Source organism: Callithrix jacchus, chromosome 1, assembly GCF_049354715.1.
Source record: "Callithrix jacchus isolate 240 chromosome 1, calJac240_pri, whole genome shotgun sequence".
NCBI lineage: Eukaryota > Metazoa > Chordata > Mammalia > Primates > Cebidae > Callithrix > Callithrix jacchus.
Window position 1 is genome coordinate 45,243,371 of NC_133502.1, and position 25,484 is coordinate 45,268,854.

The following is a 25,484-nucleotide window of genomic DNA, read 5'->3' on the forward strand; positions in this document are numbered from 1 at the left end:
AATAGTCATGTCCTGAAAGTGATCACAATCCTCACCATTCTAAATATAGATATAAGGGAAAAACACATCTCTAACCACCTATTTGCAAGATGTTAGGTAGCCTTTGACTATTCTCATTTATTGCCTAAACTCTTCCATGCATTTTATACAATGATTTATGTACTGGAAGGTTATGCCTTGAAATTCTCTTTTATAATTTTACTCCGTTCTTGATTTACATGATAACAGCTTTCATTCCGAGGCTACACACACACCAAATGCACTGATTTTGCAAAACCCATGGTCCGTGTTCAGATGCCCATCTTCAAATTTCTACCGTACGCCTCTGGCCCCAGGGGTGAAGCACTGCCCCGGTGCGTTAATAGCAGAATCACAATGTAAGTGTCAGGGTGGTGGCATCATCACACTTCAACTCCAGCATCCCTGTTTCTTCTGTTTCTCACTACAGAGGAACTAAGGCTAAAGGTTAAAGGATGCGGTTTATTAAATAATTCAAGCCATGAACCTGCAACCTGCAAACCAAAGGCAGCCTATTAAGTTTACACTGCCATGATTCATGCTTAGTGTTTCCTGATGCAAAAGGATAATGCCTGTTTCCTTTCCTTGTATTGCTACACAGTAATGTAGTGAGGAAGGAGGGAGAAAAAAGGTGACAAGACCCACACAAGGGGACAATAAGAGCAGCAGACTCACTTGCATAAAGAAGATTGAAGCCTTCCCTCCCTCCCTCCATCTCTCCGTATAGGCCCTAGTGCACATCTGCGTCACTTACGGGGGAGGAGGAGGCGCTGAGGCAGAGAGAAAATTGTACTGTGAGGACCTTGACAGCTTCACAGGCGGGCTTTTTCTTTTGCCTCCCTATATTTGCTAGAATATCTATTTTTCTCTTTTACAAACTGACTATATAAAACCACCCCTTCTGGCATTGCAGAAAGCATTTGACTTTCTCAGCGCCACCCGGCAGGCTATCAGGGCATCCTGGGAAAGGCCAGGGACAGGGGCGCAGGTGCACCAAGAGAGCTGGCAGGGGTATGCTTCCTCGAGACTTGGGGCTCTTTCTCTCTGCGCTCTCCAGACACTGAACTCTGAGCTGCGAGGACAGGAACGCCACCACCTTCCCTATTTAAGGCTCTGCCACAAGGGCATCCCAGTGAGGTGTATTCAGCTGCTCCGGAGCTTCCCAGCGCTCAGACCTCCCTCCCTCGCGCATCTTCAGCCTCAGGGTCGTCCCACCCTGCCATAACCACGGGGCTCCCGCGCGGGCATCGAGGATTGTCAGCCTTTGGCTTCCGACTTCTGCCACTGCTCCCGCCTGGTGGTGTCCCCACGCCCAGGTCCTGCGGACCCATTCGCTGCTGAACCGCGCGGTTTGCCGTCCGCGCTCCAGCCTTCATCTGTCAGGGCGCGCAGCCCGCCTCGAGTCTTCTGGCTCTCGGGGTGCAGAGGGCGCATCCCGCCTCTTCCTCCGCCCCCGGGCTCCGCTGGCCTCCCCCACCTGCTGGCCAGCCTACTCCTGCGTGAGCTGCTAGCCTTTTGCCTTCTGTGCGTAAAGCATGTCAGGGTCTGGGCGAAAAGACTTCGATGTGAAGCACATCCTGAGACTCCGCTGGAAACTCTTCAGCCACCCGTCACCGTCCACCAGTGGCCCGGCGGGGGGCGGCTGCCTGCAACAGGACGGCAGTGGAAGCTTTGAGCATTGGGGACCCAGCCAGAGCCGCCTGCTCAAAAGCCAAGAGAGAAGCGGTGTGAGCACTTTTTGGAAGAAGCCCTCCTCCTCTTCCTCTTCCTCATCCTCCCCGTCCTCTTCCTCCTCTTCCTTCAATCCGCTGAATGGCACCCTGCTTCCAGTGGCCACGAGGCTGCAGCAAGGGACTCCTGGGCAGGGCACCCAGCAGCCAGCCAGGACTCTCTTCTATGTGGAGTCCCTAGAAGAGGAGGTGGTGCCAGGCATGGACTTTCCTGGACCACACGAAAAAGGGCTGGTTCTCCAAGAGCTCAAAGTGGAGCCAGACAACTCGAGCCAGGCAACAGGTGAAGGATGTGGACACAGGTACAGTAAGTCCCCATGGGGCTTCCAAGCATCTCTCAATTTCCACCCATTTCTCCATGTGTGCTCTTGTGGCTACTAAGTCTAAAATGTTTCAGGTTGAAAATGCGGGTTAAGAGATGCGAGCCTGGTATTGATTGCTCAAGTTTTAATTTCATTAAAAGTTTGCTCATTAATTTCTATTGGTTCACACACATCACTTTTCTTTTTGGAAGTTTTCAAAGTTATAGCTACCAATTGAACATACATGCATTTTTGTAAGTCTTCAAGTAGAATGGTTCTGTTCCTGAGATTGTGGTGTTCTGTTATCTACTGCCATTAAATTATATGAGTTTTTCCATTACCTGAAGGTGAAAATTTGCTTTACACATCATCAGAATGCATCTCATATATTGGCCTAGTAACTGACTTAGCATATTATCTAAGATTCCTGTGATTTGAATCTATTCCAGGAATAATGAAGTAGACAAAATGAGGTTACTGGACAGCAACATTATTTTACCTGTCTTTTTGCTCCTGAAATACAGTTGTCTTATTCTCTGTCCCAACTTCCTTTTTGGTCATTTTACTTTGTGTTTACTTTTGCCTTGTTCAGAGTAAGTCTTTGAATTAAACTGTCCTGGAGCCCCTTTGCATTTAGCTGTTGTGACTTGCTGGCTCAGTATTGAAATTGTGTCTCCTTCTTAAGCAGCTCAATATGAATTTCTAGTTCATTTCTAATACCATGCTTCTTTGTGTAGAATTCTGCTACTTTGAAGACTTATAGAAAATCCTTCATAGACATAAAACTCCCGAGTTTTACATTTTTAGAGAATTGACTCATTACTATTTTAAACCACATCATTACTAGTTTTGGAATACAGTCAGGATATGAAAGGGTTTGCATTTAGATTCATGTGATATCAGAATACATTATTAAAAAAGAACTACAGGAGAAATATAGGAAAATTATAATGAATATATTAAGAAATTTTAATTAATAACAAATTAGTAAAAGAAGCATCTTTTTAAACTTTTGATGGATTGAATCCATTTCTTATAAATTTAAGTAGCAAAAAGAATATATAAAATTATATATGTATAACATATATGTGTGAGTGTATATATCTGTGCTCCCTAATTATGACATATGTAAAGTTACAGATTAAAAATTATTCTTAAATTTTTTCAATTATATGCACTATATATATTTTAATTTTAATTTTAAGAGATTGAACATATTCTAATGCCACATTAAGGCATGTACTATAATGTAATATTATTTTAATGAGGGAGAAGTATAATCTGCAATTATCAAGTATGTCAATGGTTTTTCTCAATGTAGGAGACCTAAATATAAGATTATCTATTATTCCATTAAGTGAGATCTTTTATGAAAAAAATTATGACTTTGAGTATAATGAATACTATGAGTTATTCAATGTTATTAAAAGTTATTTAATATTCTAGTTACCTATAATTTTATTAGTACCCTTTTTTTGAATAAATATAAACACTTTATAGGGGGGCATTATCCAGAAACATTAAGCAATTCACCCTATATACTTAAAAGCAAACCAGGTTAAGTATTTACTAATTATTATTTTATTATAACTGACAGTTTTGAAACTCCAGCAGCTCAGAAAGAAACACATACATTATGTGTGTTTGTAAATTTTTAAAGTATTTGAATAAGCTCCTAGAAACATTAATGTTTCATATTTTCTTAAAGTTTGGTTTATACCAAATACATTTTAAAGTGAACAGGATATATTCAGCATTAGTAGTTTGTAAATACTTTCATGTAAGTTGGAGTTTTGAAAATATTAATGGATTAGTGACAAGAAATTATAATAAATTAACAAATATAAAATTAATAACAACATAGGAATAGAACATGAGACTTAAGTTTCTTGCTTTTGAAAATACTTTATTTTTATTCACAAAGAGTTGTGAGTGATAAAAAATTCCTAAATTAACCCATGTATCAACCAAAATCATCTTTAGTATTGGAATCAAATTGTCTTATGAGATTGGCATGTGTAAACTATTGAAAATCAGGTTCAATATTATTTTTAGTCTAGTTTTTTACTAGACAAATCAGTTAATACTGTATTATTTGATGGATTTATGTGTTCTTAAACTTTCATAGAGTATTGGTTCTATGCTCATGATTGATTGAAAACCACACTAGTAAAACTAGCAATTAATCATTATCAGTATATAATATTTTAATATGCAGTAAAAGTAGGAGTCACTGCCCAGAAGAGATAGCATTTCTAAAGTAAGAAACTGAATGGAAATTTTATTGTCCTTTAAAAATTTATGCAAAATAATGAGTAATGTGGATTTATTTTTTTTCCATGACAGCACATCCAGAAAAGCTACATAGTGCTTATGATCATTGAATACATAAACTATATGAACTCTGTGTGATAATTTTTAACACTTGGGTTATTATTATATCACCAAACAATGATGTCACATTTAATAATGAGCATTGTGTTTTATAAATTCTGACTTGTCTGCTGAATTAATCCTTACATGTAAAACATGAGTTGGCCCTTTCTCTGATGTTATATTTATTCATTTTATTGATCTCCTCTTTATTCATTTAGCTTCACACCAGTTAGAACATTGCTTTAGACAAGTATGACTAGCACAGTTGAGTAAACTGGTTAGAACAGCAAGTGGAGGACATTTAGGGGAAAGCTGCTCACAATCTCAAAATTCTGGAAAGGTCAAAAAATCATAGGCTTGAAACATAAAGGTAGTGGGAATATAGTGCTAAACCAATTTAGGGCCAAACCCCAACCTTCATCCTATCTCACCTTACTAAACACCCATTACTTGCATCCCATCCTAAATGAATCTCAGTGCTCTACTGCCTTGACCACATAAACAATACTTTTTCTATAATAGTTCACTGACTGATTTATCATTGATTTCTCTACTTCCCTGTCTAAATATACATTAGAAAGTATATGGTTTCCTGGATATTCAGATAACTGTATATTTTTGCTATGGATATTTTTGCCCAAGATTCCATATGTAGTAAACTAAAACACCAAAGAGCAATATTTATATTCTTGCATTTTATAGTGATGTGAGTGGGAGAAGACATGTCATGTTTTAACTGCTTGCTTTTTAAGATTCTGAATTCTTACAGAGTACAGTCATTTTATCCATGGTTTTAGCTACCATCCATAAACTGTGTTTCCAGATTTGTGTCTCTAAATCTAGCCCTACCCTCTCCTGAACTGTAGTCTTACACGGACACTTCTCTACTTGACCTCTTTGATGGATGTCATAGAGTCCATTCAAATATAACATGTACAAAATTGAGCCCTAAATCTTATTCTGTGTTGCTCAATTTTCTTCTACTCTATTTCAGAGAATAGCTTTCTACAAATTTGTTTTGCAAGTCAGAATTCCAGGATCACATTGGTCAATATCTTCTTTCTCCTCATTTTCAATATTTTTCCAAGAATTGCTGTTTTTGCTTAAATAATCTTTCCTATACATGTCCTACCTCTCTTCATAGCCATTGTCTGTACACAATCTAAGCTACTCCCTTTTTTCAACTCTAGTTTTAGAAATTCCATCCATTTTCACCTCCCCTCAATATCCTTGCCTCCTCAAGTCCATTCTCTACACTGAAACCAATAAAATTATAAAGTAATAACGCTGACTTATTTTTCTATATCCCTCACTCCCTCATTCCCTCATTCTCCTTTTTCCCCACCAAAGGATTTGCATCACTCGCTGATAACAATTTATACCATGGACACCAACTGATTACAATCTATACCATAGATGACCTGGTTGTCAATGACCTGTCCTTTGTTTGCTATGTAGGCCTTTCACTTACCAATTTTCCACTTACCCTCTGTTTTCCAGACTTAATATCGTTCTCAGGGAGTTTTCACTGCCTTTGGACCTCACAAAGTTGTTTCCCCTCTTTGCATAGAGAATATCCTTTCCTTAACAGCTCCCTTCCTGAGTTCAGCCCTATTCATCATAGAGACGTCATACATAAGCATGCTGTACCTTTCCTAGGAAAGGAGTTCTTGATTGCCCAAACAAATTCATCTCCTGTGTTTTGTGTACTTATAGTAACTGCTCTCTACTTTTGAAAAAATTATTATTGAAACTGGTAACCATATATTAATATCTGTGTTGATTTTCTTTGTCTATCAGTGAATTTCCAAGTGGAGAGGAGTATGTCTCTTTTACTCATGATTCTACCCCTATCATGGAGCAAGTAGTTACTCAATAAATACTGTCAAATAAATAAATATTTGATGTAATCATAGAGTGGCATTGATTAAGAACTTGTTTTTTGCCAGTTAGCATGTTGAATATTGATATGTGTAAGTTAAAATTCATAACATCTGCTAATCCTGTGACATTTATGTATCCCTTTGGTATAATGATTACAACGATAAGACTGAAATATGAGGAGGGTAATTAATTTTCTTAGAATCACAGACTTGAAAGTCATAAAGCTGGACCTTAACCCTTGCTATCTGACTCCAGTTACCATAATTTAAGCCATTTTTCCCAACTGTATTTTTCTATGCTTAGACAAACAAGCAGAACAAAAGAAAAGAGGTAGCATCTGAGGTTATAGAGAAACAATTTCCTTTCTCTGTTGGTGGAGATTGTGTTTGAATGTTTAAATAGAATTCTTAACAGTGATGAAGAAATTCTTGATAAGCTTCCCTCAAAGAAGACTTCTTAGCCCAAGTTAGAAAACATTTCATTATTTCCTTAATTATAGTTTATTAAGTGTATTTTATTTCATAATTAATCAATAATACACAAATATAACCTAGAAATGGAAAGAGATAATTATTTTGGAGACCAAATGAGAGCTTTAGGATAGAAAATCTGCTTCTGAAAGTTGACACCATTGATAAAGTATTGTCACTGAAAGAGAGCATGCACCATTAAAATCTCACGGAGGGTAGTGGGACCTGCACCAGGCACTGGTTTAAAATAATAATCATATCTCTGCTTCAGCCATGGGGAAAACCAACTTTGAAAATGATAAAGGACTACTTTCTCAGGAACGTGGTTCCCAAACTACACTTTTATAATAAAACTAAAGCAAAATAATATTAGTCTTTTTACCACCCTATATTTTAGAGTGACAAATAATATAATGGAACAAACTTACTCAATTTTACTTTTCTTCACTAATTTATCCTGGGTTTCTATGTTACATAGTTTACTATTATTTAAACCAAAACTAGAAAAAAGGATAGTTTCTTTAGGGAAAGCTTATTTAAGCTATGTTAGGATGAATTTATCAATATGATGTGGTGTTCTACCCAGATCCCACAATATCTAGTCATCCTACTCTCTGAACAAATGTGCTTTAAAGAAATTGAAAAGATCACAAAAAACAAGATCTATTGAGTTGGATTTGCAGGTACCAAAAACTCCAGAGCTACCTTTGACAAAGATATGAATATAAGTACAAGATGAAATGGAAATTTTTCAGTTATAGCAATGAAACATGTGAGTTGAAGGATAATATTCTATTTTTCTTCTGTAAATGTTTAATATTTTGTAAACTGTATATATCAGCCTTTCTATGGTACTATTTCCAATTGTTTAGAAAAATAAAGCCTATATATATAGTCAAAATCAACATCTGGCTAACATAGAATATAATATAAATCAGGTATTTGTGTTCGTTGGTTTCTTTTTCCAAGCCTCCAAAGATAATTTGTGTATCTTTGGATATGCTTCTCATGACTACGTGTTAAATCAAGTTTTGATTATTCTGACCAAGAACTCCTATTGAATGTACAGAAAACTGTCATCTGTAGCATATGTTTGAGTTAAATCAAGTTTCTGAGCATAAAAATGGGCAGCATTTTAATCAGAGTCTCAGTGTAATTACCAATACATCACATTATCGATTTTGTTTTTCCATCTAAAATAACTTTAGGTATGTTTGTGGTACTTGTAAAAAACAAATGGTCTGAAATTTGCATATTGATTTAGATCAGATAAGGATTACTTTTCTTCATTTAAGATAGTTATTTAAACTTTAAAGAAAAGATCCGATAAAGACACAGATAATCTGAGCAAAATTAAAGATGGTTTTGAACATTCTGAAATAAAATACAGGCAGAAATCCTGTTTTACTACAAAGGCTTGATGCTGGCTGCCTTTGCTGACTTTCAGGATCTGAAAACAATGTAAATGTTAAAGATCCACAAAGGTAAGCTTCACCAGGGAAAATGATGCACTATGATTGCTGGACTGCAAGAAAAATAAATTTTGAATGGAGAGCCTATGAGGCAGGTCATTTTGACCAAAAACCGTGTCACAGAAATGACAATGTTTGGGAATAATCTGAGAGTCTTCAATAATAATGAGAGGTGAAGTCAGTCTTTATTAATTCTAAATTCAGACTTTTTTATTCCTTAGGTAGTTTTGCCACAATTCCAGTAAGGGATGATTATTGGAACTCTTTCAGTTGGGTTTCATACTTGTTGGTGATACTGTCTCCTGGTAGATCCTCTTGTACCATTTTTTTCTAAGTGATATTGATAAACATTTGATCATGTAAATTAGCATTTAATCTTGACTGAAATATGAAGAAATAAATTATACAATCAGAAATTTTGTATGGTTTATACTACGAGGGAAGAAAATAATCCAATTATTTTACAATTTTTGAAGAGGTGGTTGTCAATACCTCTTTCAAAAAGAAAATAACTCTTTTTTGTTTGTTTGTCTGGTAGATTCTAATTAAATTCAAATGCCAAAAGTTCTCTTCAGGTCAGTATTTGCGTATACCAGAACTCCAGAGAAAACGGAAAAATTGGTTATAAAAGTATTTTTATAATTTATATATTTAAATTTATTAATATAAAACATTCTGATATTCACCTTTGAATTCCACTATTTTTGGAAGTAAATGTTTAGTCATTTTCAGTTGTAATAACATTTAAATAAGATTCCTAATTTTTCAGTCACTTTCCCTTTGATATACTATTAATAGCTTGTAATTTAAATAGACAAGTGTATAAAAATTGATACCCAGACATAAGTCATTTAGTTATCCACTGATGATTTATAAACATTTATTTGTGTAATTTACTTTTCAAAACATGACATTTTTGTCTGTCTGTTTTTACGACGTGGTAAACATTGGGATAATTGCTACAGAGTTTTATTCACTTTCCATTTTTGTATGTTTTCTTTTAAATTTTAATTTTAGTTAGGGGGTGAATGTGCAGTTTGTTACATGGGTAAATTTCATGTGACAAGTGTTTGGTGTACAGATTATTTAAAAACTCAGATAATAAGCCTAGTACCCAATAGGTAGTTTTATTTATTCTCATCATCCTCTGACTCTCCACCCTCAAATAGGCCCCTGTATCTATTGTTCCCATCTGTGGTGTCCATGTGTATTCAGTGTTTAGCTCCCAATTATAAGTCAGAACATGCAGTTTTCTCTTTCTTCATTAATTCACTTAGAGTATTGGCCTCCAGCTCCATCCTCGTCGCTTTAAAGGACATGATTTCATTTTTTCAATTGCTGTGTAGTATTACATTGTATATATGTACCATATTTTCTTTATCCAGCCCATCATTGATGGGTATCATCATGTCTCTGCTATTGTGAATACTACTACAAGTAACATACTAGTGTATGTGTCTTTATGATAGAATGATTTATATGACTTTGGGTATATACCAAACAATGGGATTGTTGGGTTGAATGAAGTTCTATGTTAACTTCATTGATAAATTGCCAAACTGCTTTCCACGGTGGCTGAACAAATTTACCTTCCCATGGATAGTATATAAGTGTTTCATTTTCTTTCTAACTTTGCCAGCATCTGTTATTTTTGACTTTTTAATTATAACTATTCTGACTTTTTAGTAATCGCTATTCTTATTTTTTGGTTATTGTGAATGGAATGGTGTTCTTCATTTGGCCCTCAGCTTGGATGTTGTTGGTGTATAGGAATGCTAAGGATTTTTGTACATTGATTTTTTTAATCCCGAAATTTTGCTGAAATTGCCTATCAGATCTAGGAGCCTTTGTGAAGAGACTATGGGGTTTTCTAGGTATGAAATTCGGTAATCTGTGAAGAAAGATAAATTTACTCCTCTTTTCCTATTTGAATGCCTTTTATATTTTTCTCTTGCCTGATTTCTCTGGCTCAGATGTCCAGAACTGTGTTGAATAAGAGCGGTGAAAGTTGACTTCCTTGTCTAGTTCTGGTTCCCAAGGGAAATGCTTTCAGCTTTTGCTCTTTCAGTATGATGTTGACTGTGGGTTCATCATAGATAGCTCTTATTATTTTGATATATGTTCCTTTAAAGCCTAGTTTATTAAGGGTTTTAAACATGAAACAGTACTGAATTTTATTGAAAGACTTTTCATCATTTATTGAGATGATTATGTGGTTTTTGTTTTTAGTTCTGTTTTTGCAATGAATCACATTTTATGATTTGCATGTATTGAACCAACCTTGCATCCCAGGAATAAAATGTACTTGATGATGGTAAATTGGCTTTTTGATGTGCTGTATGATTTAATTTGCTAGTATTTTATTGAAGATTTTTGCCTCCATATCAATCAGGGTTATTGGCCTGAACTGTTCTTTTGCATTGTGTGTCTGCCAGGTTTTGGTATCAGAATGAGGCTGACCTTCAATAAGTTAGGGAGGAGTTCCTCCTCCTCAGTTTTTTGAAATAGTTTCAGTAGGTTTGGTACCAGCTCTTCTCTATAAAATACATCTGGTAGAATTTGGCTGTGAATCCATCTGGTCTAGGGATTTTTCTTGTTGGTCGGTATTACTGATTTAATTTCAAAACTTGTTGTTGGTATGTTCAGGGTTTCAGTTTCTTCTCAGTTTCTTCCAGGTTTTCTAGTTTACATGTAGAGAGCCATTCATAATAGTCTCTGAGGGAATTTTGTTTAATTTTGTATTTCTGTGGGGTAGATGATAATGTCTCCATTTTCATTTTTGGTTGTATTTGGATCGTCTTTTTTTTTTTTTTTCTTTGTTTGGCTAATAGTCTATCAAACTGATTTATTCTTTCAAAAAATGAAATTTTGATTTTGTTAATCTTTGTATGGCTTTCTGCTTTCAATTTTGCTCAGTTCAGCTCTGATTTATTCTTATTTTTTTACTTGTGCTAGCTTTTGGGTTGGTTTACTCTTGTTTGTCTATTCCTCTCGGTGTGATGTTCATTAGTTAATTTAAAATCTTTCTAACTATTTGATGTGGGCATTTAACACTGTGTTTTCTTCTTTCACTGCCTTAGCTATGTCTCAGAGATTCTGGTATGTTGTATCTTCTTTTTTTATTATTTTTAATAAATTGTTTAATATCTGCCTTAATTCCATTGCTTGCCCAAAAGTCATTCAGAAGTGACTTTCATAACTCCCATGCAATTGAATGGTTTTGAGATCTTATTAACTATTGATTTCTATTTCTATTCACTGCGGTCCAGGAAGGTGGTTTTTATAATTTTGGCTTCTTATATTTTTTAAGAATTTTTTTATGTCTGAGCATGTGGTTGATTATAGATGATGTGCCATGTGCAGATGAGAAGAATGTATATTCTGTTGTTGGATTGACTCTCCTGCAGGTCTGTCAGGCCCATTTGGTCAAGTGTCACATTCAGGTCCTGAATATTTTTGTTATTTTTCTGCCTCAGTGATCTGCTAATACTGTCAGTAGTGTTTTGAAGTCTTCACTTTTAGTGTGTGGTTATCTACATCTCTACATAGATCTCAAAGAACTTGTTTCATAAATCTGGTTGCTCCAGTATTGAGTGCATTGCATATATATTTAGAATAGTTAAATGTTCTCATTGACTCAAACCCTTTATCATTATGTGAACTCCTTCTTTTTCCTATTAGACTGTTATTATTTTAAAACTTGTTTTTTTCTGAAATTAGAAAAGCAGCCATTGCTTTTTCTGTTAGTTTTCCATTTGTTTGGTAGATTTTCCCACCCCTTTACTTTGAACCCATGAGTGTTATTGCATGTGTGTTGAGTCTCTTGAAGAGAGCATAAGGTAGGGTGCTGCTTCTTTATCCAACTTGCCACTCTGTGTCTTTTAAGTGAGATGTTTAACCCATTTACATTCAAGGTTAATATTGACATGTATGAATTTGATCCTGTTTTGGTGTTATTAGCTGGTTATTATGTTGATTTGATTGTGTAGTTGCTTTATAGTGTCAATGGAAATGTACTAAAGTGTGTTTTTGTGGTGACTGATAATGATCTCGTTTCCATGTTTAGCACTTCCTTAAGGACTTTCTGTAAGGCAAGTCTGGTGGTAACAAATTCCCTTAGCAATTGCCTGTCTGAAAATCATTTTATTTCTCCTTTGCTTATGAAGTTTAATTTGGCTGGTTGTGGAATTCTTAATTGATATTTCTTTTGTTTATAAATTCCGAGTATAGGCCCACATTTTCTGGCTTGTAGGCATTTTTCTGAAGAATCTGCTGTTAGCCTGATGGGATTCCATATGTAAGTTACTGCCACTTCTTCCTAGCTACATTTATTTTTATTTTTATTTTTTTCTTTGGTGTTAATCTTAGAGAATCTGATGACTATGTATCTTTGGTATGGTTGGCTTGTATAGTATTGCTTAGGTGTTCTCTGAATTTCCTAATTTTGAATGCCAGCCTCTCTAGTGAGGTTGGGGAAACTTTGGAGATAATATCACCAAATATGTTCGCAAGTTGCTTGCTCTCTCACCCTCTCTTTCAGGGACACCAATGTGTTGTCATTTTGGTCTTGTTGTATAATTTCTCATAAATTTTGTTCATTCTTTCTCACTCTATAATTTTGTCTGACTGAATTGATTTGGATAAGTGGTCTTCAAGCTCTGAGATTCTTTCCTTAGCTTGTTCTGTGCTGCTGTTAACACCTGCAATTGTACTATTAAATTCCTGTGGCGAGTTTTTCAGCTTTATTATTTCAGTTTGGTTCTGTCTTAAAATAATGATTTTTATCTTTCGGCTCCTGTATAATTTTACTGAATTCCTTGAAATTATTGAATTGGGTTTCAACTTTATCCTGAATTGATAAAGTAACTTCTGTTTGTTACCAGAACATACGCTGATCTTCATTGACATTCAGATTCTTAATTCTAAGTCTGTTATTTCAGCCTGATTAAGAGCCATTGCTAGGGATCTAGTGCAGGCATTTGGACGTAAGAAAACATTATGGCTTTATGAGTTGCCTGGGTGCTTGAAGTAGTTCTTCCTCATCTTTGAGGTCAGATGTCTTTTAATTTTTGATGTAGCTGTTGCTTGGATAAATCTTTTTGATTTTATATTCTTTGATGCCCTTGAGGGATTGACCATGGTATAAGTTGGTTTCGATTGACTGGTTTTGTTTATGGATGACTTTGAGGCGCCCAGGTTCATCTCCACACTTCCAAGCTCCATGACCTAACCCTGGGGGACCGGTACCAGACCTGTGGCATTGTTCTCTGGTTCCTCAGTCTTAAGCACCTGCTGCTCTAGAGGAGCCAAGGTGTTCATCCTCTACTGGCAAAAGCTCTCAGATGGGGGACTCTGGCAAAAGTGCTTCATCAGGGCAGCAATGCAGCATGGTCCAAGTGTGTACATGGACTGAAATCAGTGGAGTGATGATATAGTGGAGCATGACATTTTCATACCATAAATATTTTATAATTCTGCTTTGTAATGGTTTTGATTATATCAATAAATAATTTTTGGCATTATGAATGTGCTCATTTATATCTGGAAATTAGAAAATTTAAAAGAAGCAATTAAAATTTCAAAAAACCCTGGGTCAAATAATATTTCAATTATTTTATTAAAATCAGGATAAAAGAAGTAAAACCATTCCCATATGTTGAATAGCAAAGCAGAGATTGGACTTACTCTCACCTGAGACAACAACAGCAAATAAGGAAGAAGGAAAGAGAGGTAGGAAGGTAAAGAGGGAGTGAGGTAGGGAAGAATGAAAAAAGAAAAGAAAGTGGAAGGAAGAAATGAAGAAAGGGAAGGAAGAAAGGTGAAGAAAGAAGAGAAAAACGGGAAAAGAAAAGAAAAAGAGTAGATGGTTTGGAGGAAGGGAGGCAAGGAAGGAGTAGGAAGACAGAAGGGAGAGAAGGAAGAGAGGCATAAAGGAAGGACAAAATAATTTTTTAAGACACTTTTTATCAGGCACTAAAGAAGAGTGATTTCTGAGATATGATATTAAAAAAAAATCTCTCTCTGAATATTGCCCAAGCTGACTATCTAGAGAGAGATTCTAGTCACTGATATAGGAAGGGCAAATACAAAGAATAAGTTTGAGATCAGCCTGGCCAACATGGAAAAACCCCGTGTCTACCAAAAATACAAAAATTAGCTGGGCATGGTGGTGGGTGCCTATAATCCCAGCTACTCTGGAGGCTGAGGCAGGAGAATTTCTTGCACCAGGAAGGTAAAAGTTGCAGTAAGTGGAGATTGTGGCATTGTACTCCAGTCTGGGCAACAAGAGAGAAACTCCATCTCAACAAAGCAAAACAAAATGTGATAACCAGCCTAGACTGAAGAGATGAAGTTGAGTATCAAGGAGGATCAAGGCTATGAGAGATCATAGGACAAAGTGTCAAGCAAGAGAATGTTACACAGAGAGAACACTCTAGAAATCTGTGAAGGATTCACTTGAGTATTAAGCAGATCAGTATCTAGTAGAATAAGGACAGATACATGCTTAATAAAATAAATGTTTCTATTCCCAAAACATTTATAAATAGAAAAATATTAAAATATCATAAAAATAGAGAAAGATAAAAATAAGGATGATGGGACATTTCTCATTCACATTGGTGCAAATGAGAAGACAGTGGAGCATTTTTATGGTGGTGTAAGGAATAAAAAGAACTGTCCTCATAGAATTCTATAGACATTCAAAGTATTTTTTTTTTTGAGACGGAGTTTTGCTCTTGTCACCCAGGCTGGAGTGCAATGGCGCGATCTCGGCTCACCGCAACCTCCGCCTCCTAGGTTCAGGCAATTCTCCTGCCTCAGCCTCCCGGGTAGCTGGGACTACAGGCGCGCGCCACCATGCCCAGCTAATTTTTTGTATTTTCAGTAGAGATGGGGTTTCACCATGTTGACCAGGATGGTCTTGATCTCTTGACCTCTTATTTTCAGACATGGGTACGGTTAAAATAACTTATTAGCAGCAGATGTGCTCCATAAGATGTATCCTTCAGACAAAAGTAAAATGCTGCTAGTTGGCAATGTCTATACAAGGAAATGAAGAACAGCAGAATTGACAACTAAATGGGCAAGAAAATCTTTTAAAATTATGTAAATCTGGTAGATTTTTAAAGGTAATTAAAAATTGAAACAAAACAGAAGATTATACTGTGAAGCTTTTACTATAGGTGTAAAATGACTATATGGCAATAATAGCATTAATACTATAAGAGAAGAAATGAAGATATAATAATGTAAGGTTCTTATATTAAATGAGAAGTGGTATATCATTTGAAGATAGTCTAAGGAATGCATTATAAATAATAAAACAACCACTAAAATAATGATGCAATTGGGGCTGGGCACAGTGGCTCACAGCACTTTGGAAGGCTGAGGCACTTTGGATATGCCTATATCACCTGAAGTCAGGAGTTCAAGCTAGCCTGACCAACATGGAAAAACCCTGTCTCTACTAAAAATACAAAAAAAATTAGCTGGACATGGTGGCGTATGTCTGTAATCCCAGCTACCTGGGGGGCTGAGGTAGGAGAATCGCTTGAACCCAGGAGGCACAGGTTGCGGTGAGCCAGGATTGTGCCATTGCACTCCAGTCAGAACAACAAGAGCAAAACTCTGTCTCAAAATAATTAAATAAATAAATAATAATAATAAAATAAAATAGTGATAATCAATAAGAGAAAATGAGCTTATAAAATTATTCAATTAATTTTAACAAGATAAAAAGAAAATGAGGACAAAGCAAAGATGGAACAATCAGAAAACACATAGTACAATAATACTCTGACCTTGCTATATCAATCATTGCATTTAGAGAAATTGGAAATTGGTGTGCAGCTTCACAATAAAAAGGCAGAGAAAGCTAGATTGTATGACAAAAATCCTCATGCTGCCTACAAGAAATTTATATTAATAAACACAAAAATTGGTTAAAAGTAAAAGTATAATAAATTTTGTATGCTAAACTACTAGAACGAAAGCAGGTAGACATATTAATACTAAATTATATCTTAGAGTAGTAGTCCCCCACATTTTTGGCACCAGGGACTGATTTAATCAAAGACAATTATTCCATGGATGGGGTAGAAGGATGGTTTCAGGATAAACTGTTTTACCTCTGATCATCAGACATTATATCCTCATAAGCAGTGTGCAACCTAGATCTTTTGCACACACATTTCAAATCAGGTTAGCACTCCTATGAGAATCTAATGCCACTGCTGATCTGGCATTAGCAGTGAACAAGTATAGACTTTGTGAGCACATATAGTCTTTGTGAACAAAGACTGTTTTATTGGTCTGTTCACACACTGCTATAAAGACATACCTGAAACTGGGTAATTTATAAAGAAAAGAAGTTTAATTGACTCATGGTTTTGTGGGATATGCAGGCTTCTGCTTCCGGAGAAGCCTCAGGAAGCTTACAATCATGGTGGAAGGCACAGGGGAAGCAGGCACATATTCACATGGCCAGCAGGAGGAAGAGAGCTAGGGAAGGGGAAAGTGCTACACACTTTTAAATATTCAGATCTGTGAGAACTCACTATCATGAGAAAAGCAAGGGGAACCTCTGCCCCATGATCCAATCATCTCCCACCAGCCCTATCCTCCAACACTGAGGATTGTAATTTAACATGAGGTTTGGGTGGAGACACAGAGCCACACCATATCAACTATCAATCCAAAAAACTGAATCTCTGAAGAACCAACAGGTAAATCATAACATTAACAGACTATGTTCATTGTAAGATCAGGAAGAGATGAGGATGTATTTTTTATTACTTTTGTTCAACATTGTATTTGAAATGCTTTGTTCAATAAAAATGCAAAAAGAAAAATGTGTATTTTTAAAAATAAAACTTTTAATTTGAATATAAATTGATCATCTGTTAAAATGAAGAAATAAAACTATTTGCAGATACAATTGTCTATAAAAGAATGGATGAAATCAAAGAAATGTAGCAAGTTTAGCAGAGTGGCAGGATATAGAATAAACATACAAATTCAATTGGATTTCTATAAACTAAAAATGAATAATTGGAAATTTATTTGTAAAAATGATACATTTTGTAAAATTATGAAATAATATGAGAAAAAATGAAGACTCATACACTGAAAAATACTGAAAAGAAAGAGCCACATAATGGAGAAATATTAATATATAATGTTCATAGATCAGAAGACTCACTATTAATGTGTTACTTGTTTTCCAGTTGGTCTATAAAATGAACATATCACTGAAGAAAATATTTGCATGCTTTTCTGGTACAAATTAACAAGTTCTCAAAATTCACATAAGAGTTCAAATGACCTATAATAAACAAAAGAATTTTTTTGAAAAATTGAAAAATTGGTGAGTAACACTCCTGATTTCCAGACTTGTTATGAAGTTACATTAACCAACATAGTGCTGTATAAGAGTAAGAATATATAAATAGATCAAGAATAGTTGAATAGATTTTTAATAGGCATGTAATGAAATACTACTTTGCCATAGGAAAGATTAAACAATTTTTAATTAAAACTTAGTTTAATGGAAGTTGTTTATTAATGTTTAAACTAATGTTTAATCTTAGTTTAATTAACAACTTTCATTAAGGTTAAATGAGACAAAAAGCTTACTGTATTGTTTATTTCTTTTTAAAGTTTATTGTAAGTCACATAGACATATTCATTGTATTTATTATGCTTACTTTGCATACAGATGTAAATCTAACTTGCTTAGACAAACATTTCCTGAGTTTGGTATATGGCCAAAGGAGTCATCCATTACACTTACTTTGCATAATTTGATGCTGAAATATGTACACTGAGTCCTGCTGCCTTCTTCTTGATAGGAGATGAGAAAGAGAAGTTGAAATAGTTTTCTAGTAAGCAACTCTATACAGAAGGCTTTGCTGTGTAACCATGGGATTTTTTTTTCCTTTATCTTCATTACCAATACTAGATGAACAATGGGAAGTAAGAATACTGCTCATGACCTTTATGTTAATGGGGTGGAATTTTACAGTGTAAATTCTGTGACAGAGGGAAGAGAAAGAATGAATTTTTACTTGTATAGAATGGCTTGAATAATAGTAGTGTCCACTACATAGTGGAGTTTACAAAAATGTATATTATGTGATCACATTGTAGTAAGACTTAAAAACTTCTTGTGTTTGTTTATATTAGAGAGAATAATGTAAGTAAAATACCACTTTTAAAAATCTGTTACCAGAAAATTATGACTCTTTTCTGTGTTCTTGTCATGTTACACTGAATTTCATTGCTATTATTTTTTGAATAATAAGCTAAAAGTTGCAAAAAAGTTAATTTATGAAATATTGACTAATTATAAAGCATCTAATCCATCTAAATATTAGATGCAGCATCTTAGGTTTCCCAAAAAATGGAAAATTTGCCATCTAGTGGTTGTTTATTCACATTGAAGCTACCTGGTCCCTTAAAAAAATGTAAGAGATGATCAGCAATTAAAACTGTAATATAAGGCCACACGCCTATAATCCCAGCACTTTTCGAGGCGGGTGGATCACGAGATCAAGAGATCAAGATCATCCTGGTCAACATGGTGAAACCCCATCTCTACTAAAAATACAAAAATTAGCTGGGCATGGTGGTGCGCACCTGTAGTCCCAGCTACTCGGGAGACTGAGGCAGGAGAATTGCTCAAACCCAGAAGGCAGAAGTTGCGGTGAGCTGAGATCGTGCCATTGCACTACAGTCTGGGTAACAACAGTGAAACTCCATCTCAGAAAACAAAAAAAAAAAAACAAAAAAAACTGTAATATAACATCACAGGTGTATAAGATCATCAAGATAACCTACTTTAGTAACAAATGCTCTATAAAATCCTTTAATTCTGTTTCTTATATCCATTTCTTTCTATACGAAGTATTAAACAACTCTACTTCTTGATGATAATTTAAAGGGATATCTCTGGAAGTTACTCTATTTAATTGAATCTACTTTATTATTAATTACTAAATGTCCTGCTATTTAAAGGGACTTTTGAAACATACTTCAAATAAGTCTTTAATCTTCAGCTTTTCAAATATTGTCAACATTTGCTTAATTTTTTTAAATTACAAGATAAGAATGTCTGTCTTATAAATTGCAGCATATTTCAATGAGTTACTATCATGCATTAGTATAATGTATAAGTATAGTTTTAAAATGGTACTACCTGTGTTTCAAATGACTTTTGCTATTTTTAAAAATATATACATGCAACTTACACAGGCAAAATATATGAAATCTAGATAATTAGCAAAAATAAAAGCAAAAATAGATACAACACTCTTGTAGCTTTTCTAAATTCCTCTAAGTTTGTGTCTTCATGAAGAACATGAGTTTGCCACATCTGCCTTATTTACCTTACCTGAATATTTACTGAGGTAATCATAGGAGAGTGAGTTTAAAACATTAAACTATCACAGTTGAGCCAGCAGTGTTGTAGTATGGTCTGTAACACCGGAGTTAATGAAACTAGATAGAAGACGCTTGTAGCATGTGACATTTCTCCATTAGACAGAGCTTTATCTAGGCTTTAATATTGTCATGTTTAATTTGCTAGAAAATAGTTACATATAGCTATATTTTGACATGTAATCTTGCAACTAATATTATTTAATAATCTGGCAATATTTTTTACAATGATAGCATATTAAATTTTTTTAAAAAAACAGAAAGAAAATCAAACACTAGGCCCTCTTTAATTTTTTTAATGTTTTTTAAATTTTAAATTACAATTTTTGAAGAACAATATCAGGACAACTAATTCTTCAGAGTTTTTATAAGAGTAACGTGTTTGCAAGTCTGACTCTATCTAAAGGAGACCACTTTTCCTTGAAGTTTGCAATTGTGATTGTAAAAACTATATAGACTGTAAGACTTAAAAGAAAAAGAAAAACTTATTTTTCATCAGAACTAAAACAGAAAATTTCTATCTGCTTATACTCTGAATAAAACTCAAAGTGTAGATTCTACATAAACAGGTCCAATATTAGATTGCAGACTGAGAGGAAAAGGGGTGCTGGCTGAGACACAACTAGATTATTCGTATTTAGCAAATTGTTGCTTAAATAATTCAAATTAAGTTTTGCCTTCATTCAGCTTAGGTGATTTTGGCAACAGTTTCTGTCCTTTACTGTTTATTTCAGAAGATATTCTATACTGAAAATCTGCTAAACACGTATTTCTCCTACCTTTTACATGAAGACTAATTATACTACACAGAGAAAAGAAGTTTTCCTCTGTTTGAGGATTTGCTTTTGTTTTGATTTTATTATTTTAAAATCTATTCTCGATATAGCAAATGCCTTATAGGACTCACATTTGTAAGACTTTCCATGTTAAGTACAAACTCTTGCCAACTCCCAAAATGGAATGGCTGCAAAATGTCATGTTAAGATTTTTACTAAAAACAGTGGTAGAAAGTACTGAAATTCTCATAATATTATGCTAATTACCCTAGATCTGAGTCACGTTATTGGATGTACCTTTAAAGTCCAACTCATGTAAGTATTTTTCCACCAGTAGCCTCTTTGACATTGGCTCATGGATTCATTTTACACAGCATTTGGAGCAGAATCCAATCTAGTTCCAAATCACCTTGATATCAGCTATGAGCTGTGAAATCTAGATTATACTCTTGCTGTTCTCTCCAGGAGCCTTCTGTTGGTGATTTCTTCCTTTTTTTCTCACTACTATCTTTTGCTGAGAAGATTCCCTCTATGCTTTCCCTGTAATAGGAGGTGGTCGGCCATGTGATTTCTCTCCTTTAAGATTTTCTTGAAACAATAACAAAATAGTGTCATATATACAATAACAAAATAGTGTCATATATATATATATATATATATATATATATTTTTTTTTTTTTTTTTTTTGAGACAGAGTTTTCCTCTTCTTACTCAGGCTGGAGTGCAATGGTGTGATCTCGGCTCACCGCAACCTCTGCCTCCTGGGTTCAGGCAATTCTCCTGCCTCTGCCTCCTGAGTAGCTGGGATTACAGGCATGCGCGACCATGCCCAGCTAATTTTTTTTGTATTTTTAGTAGAGACGGGGTTTCACCATGTTGACCAGGATAGTCTTGATCTCTTGACCTCGTGACCCACCCACCTCGGCCTCCCAAAGTGCTGGAATTACAGGCTTGAGCCACCATGCCCGGTCAATAGTGTCATATTTTTAAGGGATATTACTTCAGGCAGAAAAAAATTTAGAGATAATGACAAGATATTGTTGAAAAGTCACAAATTGCTAAGATTTATTAGAAAAAAACAGCTAACCTTTAAAAGTTTTCATGACAAGCTCAAAAAACTCAATAGGAAAAAAATAAAAATAAAACAATCTGCTGCTGCCAGAAGTAATATTAATAATCAAATTAATCCAACTTAAAATCCATAAATATATTAATAAACATTTTCAAAAGGAGACATACAGATGGCCAAAATGTATATGAAAAAGTGCTCGCCATCATTAATCATCAAATAAATAAAAATCAATGCTACAACCCCAAAACCTAAAATGCAATAAAAAAATTAAAAATAAATTTAAAAAATTAAAATAATAATAATAATAAAAAACAATGCTACAATTAGATATACTATCACTTTAGTTAAAATGACTTTTATTAAAGAGACAGGAAATAGGGATGCTAGTGAGAATGTGGAGAATGAAGAGCCCTCATAAGCTGTTTATGAGAATGTAAATTAGTATAACCACTTTGAAGAACAGTATGGAGGTTCCTCACAAAACTAAAAATAGAACTACCATATGATCCAGCAATCGCTCTACTGGGTATATATCCAAAAGGAAGGAAAGCAGTTTATTGAAGAAACATCTGTTTTCCTGTGTTTATTGCAACACAATTAACAATAGCTAAGGTATGGAATCAGTCTAAGTGTTGATCACTGGACAAATGGAGAAAAACTGTGGTACTATTATTGCAATGATATATGCAATAAATCATTATTTGGTTATAAAAACAAATGCAATCATGTTAATTGCAACAACATGGATGGAACCAGAGGGCATTATGGTAAGTGAAATAAGCCAGGCACAGAAAGACTAATATTGTTCTCACTCATCTCTGAGAACTAAAAAAAATTTGAGCTCAGAGTATAATGATGGTTACCAGCATCTGGAAAAAGTATCAGAGAGTGGGGGTGGGCATAAAGGGAAAAAGGGACAGTTAACAGATGAAAAAAAATACAGTTAGAAGGAATAGGATGTTGTGTTAAGTAGCACAACAGGATGACTATAGTTAACAATAATTTATTGTTTATCTCAAAATAACTAAAAGAGAGGAATTGGAATATTTCTAACACAAAGAAATGACAAATGCTTGGTATAATGCATATCTAAATTTCCCTGACTTAATCATCATATATTAAATGATTGTATTAAAGTATTATATGCACCTCATAAGTATGTACATCTGTTATGTATCAATAACAATTTAAAATAAAATCTTAAATGTTCTTGCCAGAACTGACTTCATGGGCAAGAAATTAGCCCAGTCTCACTGCCTGGGATGTTGATAAATCCCACACTTGGTAAAATCCTCTAGTGTGTCCTTTTTGAAACTTAATGGTATTAAATAAGATTCCTTGCAGTTTTATTGTGCAATAGGTTCCGTAACTATGTAGTCAATTCCTCATAGTCTTAAGATTCTATGTAGAACAAATCCCTCTGTTTCTTGTGTATGATGACATTTCTTCTTGAGAACTCTGCCAATCACTGTAAAACATTTTATTCTGAAAGTGGTGCAAAAACTCCTTTATAAAGAGTCCAAAAATCCCATGACCTTCCCAAATTTCACTAGATGTATAACTGACACCATTGATTATGTTTAGTAGATCAATGACTGAAGCAATACCCAGTATCTGGAGCAAAAATTAGGCTTTCAATCACTCTTCAGACTGTACAAATCAGTTCTATGTTGGAGAAGCTGTATAAAGAGAGACACCCAGGTTCAGACATAAGGAAGAAACTAATTTTTGGTAGCAGTGGGGGCAGGGTAGAGGAAATAGCCATTGGTATTTATTCTATTGGTTACTTTCTCACTTCTCTTGACTAGCTTAGGTTTTAGAAAGTTGAAAGACCGGGGTGATTCTTAACTTTATCTGGAGAGGATGAGAGGAAACACAGGTAGTAGCAAAAAGGCTGGTAGTGACGAGATTGCAATGGATGGGCAGTGGTAGTTACAATGGGTATCAGTAGAATGTCTTAGAATCACTTGGACAGCTAAGGAAGCCACACTAAAATTGCCACAAAAATAAGGGAGTTCTGTAATCTTCTCCCAAGTAAGTCACAACACAAAACAGATTCTTTTGCTTCAGTTGGAGATATGCAATGTGGTGGCTCACAGATTAATTCTATGCTTTTCTAAGCATAGTCTACCCGAAAGCTTACCAACTTGAAAGAATAGGATTTTTTTATTTTAGTCTGCATAAGACTACATAATTTTCTGAGATACACTCTTGGTTTCTCCCAAGCAGCCCTCCTTTTCAAAATTCAATTGAGTCAGCAATGATTGAGCCAACATATTATTATATTTTTAAAAAAGATTGCATTATATTTGTTTTACATAAATTTTATTTTTTAGTTTGAATTTTCATATTGTTTCTAAGAGATGGGGTCTCACTCTGTCATGCGGACTGGAATGCAGAAGTGTGATCCTAGCTCCCTGCAGCCTCGAACTCCTGGGTTCAAGTTAGCCTCCCACTTCAGCTTAGTAACTAAGACTACAGGCACATGCTGCCACATCTGGCTTACACAAATTTTAGATGTTTCTAGATGCTTTAAGACTAACTTGTCCCGTCTGATAGGAGGTTACTTTTCACAAAATGTTTAAAGAATCTTACTTTCTTGTGTTAAAAAGAACTACTGGCAAGTTAAAGCAATATTAGTTTTCATGCTTGGTTAAATTAAACATAGCCCTTTACTATATACTACTTTTTTTTTCTTTTTTATTGCATTTAGGTTTTGGGGTACATGTGCAGAACGTGCAAAATAGTTGCATAGGTACACACATGGCAGTGTGTTTTGCTGCCTTCCTGCCCTTCACCCACATTTGGCATTTCTCCCTAGGCTATCCCTCCCCAGCTCCCCCCCGCCACTGTTCCTCCCCATTCCCCACAATAGACCCTGATGTGTAGTACCCCCTTCCCTGTGTCCATGTGTTCTCATTTTTCCTCACCCGACTATGAGTGAGAATACATGATATTTCATTTTCTGTTCTTGTGTTAGTTTGCTGAGAATGATGTTCTCCAGATTCGACCATGTCCCTACAAAGGACACAAACTCATCATTTTTTATTGCTGCATAGTATTCCATGGTGTATATGTGCCACATTTTCCCAGTCCAGTCTATCATCGATGGGCATTTGGGTTGGTTCCAGGTCTTTGCTATTGTAAACAGTGCTGCAATGAACATTCATGTGCATGTGTACTTATAGTAGAATGATTTATAGTCCTTTGGATATATACCCAGTAATGGGATTGCTGGGTCAAATGAAATTTCTATTTCTAGGTCCTTGAGGAATTGCCACACTGTCTTCCACAAGAATTGAACTAATTTATACTCCCACCAACAGTGTAAAAGTGTTCCTATTTCTCCACATCCTCTCCAGCATCTGGTGTCTCCAGATTTTTTAATGATCACCATTCTAACTGGCGTGAGATGGTATCTCAATGTGGGTTTGATTTGCATCTCTCTAATGACCAGTGACAATGAGCATTTTTTCATATGTTTGTTGGCCTCATGTATGTCTTCTTTTGTAAAGTGTCTGTTCATATCCTTTGCCCAATTTTGAATGGGCTTGTTTGCTTTTTTTCTGTAAATCTGTTTGAGTTCTTTGTGAATTCTGGATATCAGCCCTTTGTCAGATGGGTAAACTGCAAAAATTTTTTCCCATTCTGTTGGTTGCCGATTCACTCTAGTGAGTGTTTCTTTTGCCGTGCAGAAGCTGTGGAGTTTGACTAGGTCCCATTTGTCTATTTTGGCTTTTGTTGCCAATGCTTTTGGTGTTTTGGTCATGAAGTCCTTGCCTAGTCGTGTGTCCTGAATGGTTTTGCCTAGATTTTCTTCTAGGGTTTTTATGGTGCCAGGTCTTATGTTTAAGTCTTTAATCCATCTGGAGTTAATTTTAGTGTAAGGTTTCAGGAAGGGGTCCAGTTTCTGCTTTCTGCACATGGCTAGCCTGTTTTCCCAAC

At 35.1% G+C, this 25,484-nt stretch overlaps 1 protein-coding gene across 1 annotated transcript in view; it reads left to right on the plus strand.

Moving 5' to 3' along the window:
- The first annotated feature begins 807 nt into the window (after positions 1 to 807).
- The window catches only part of KLHL1 (kelch like family member 1), a 436,959-nt gene continuing 412,282 nt past the window's right edge, over positions 808 to 25,484 (plus strand). The window contains exon 1 of the mRNA XM_002742615.4: positions 808 to 2,050. Within this exon, the coding sequence (XP_002742661.1) occupies positions 1,554 to 2,050 (497 nt within the window). The 5' untranslated portion in view covers positions 808 to 1,553. The remainder of the gene's footprint in view (positions 2,051 to 25,484) is intronic.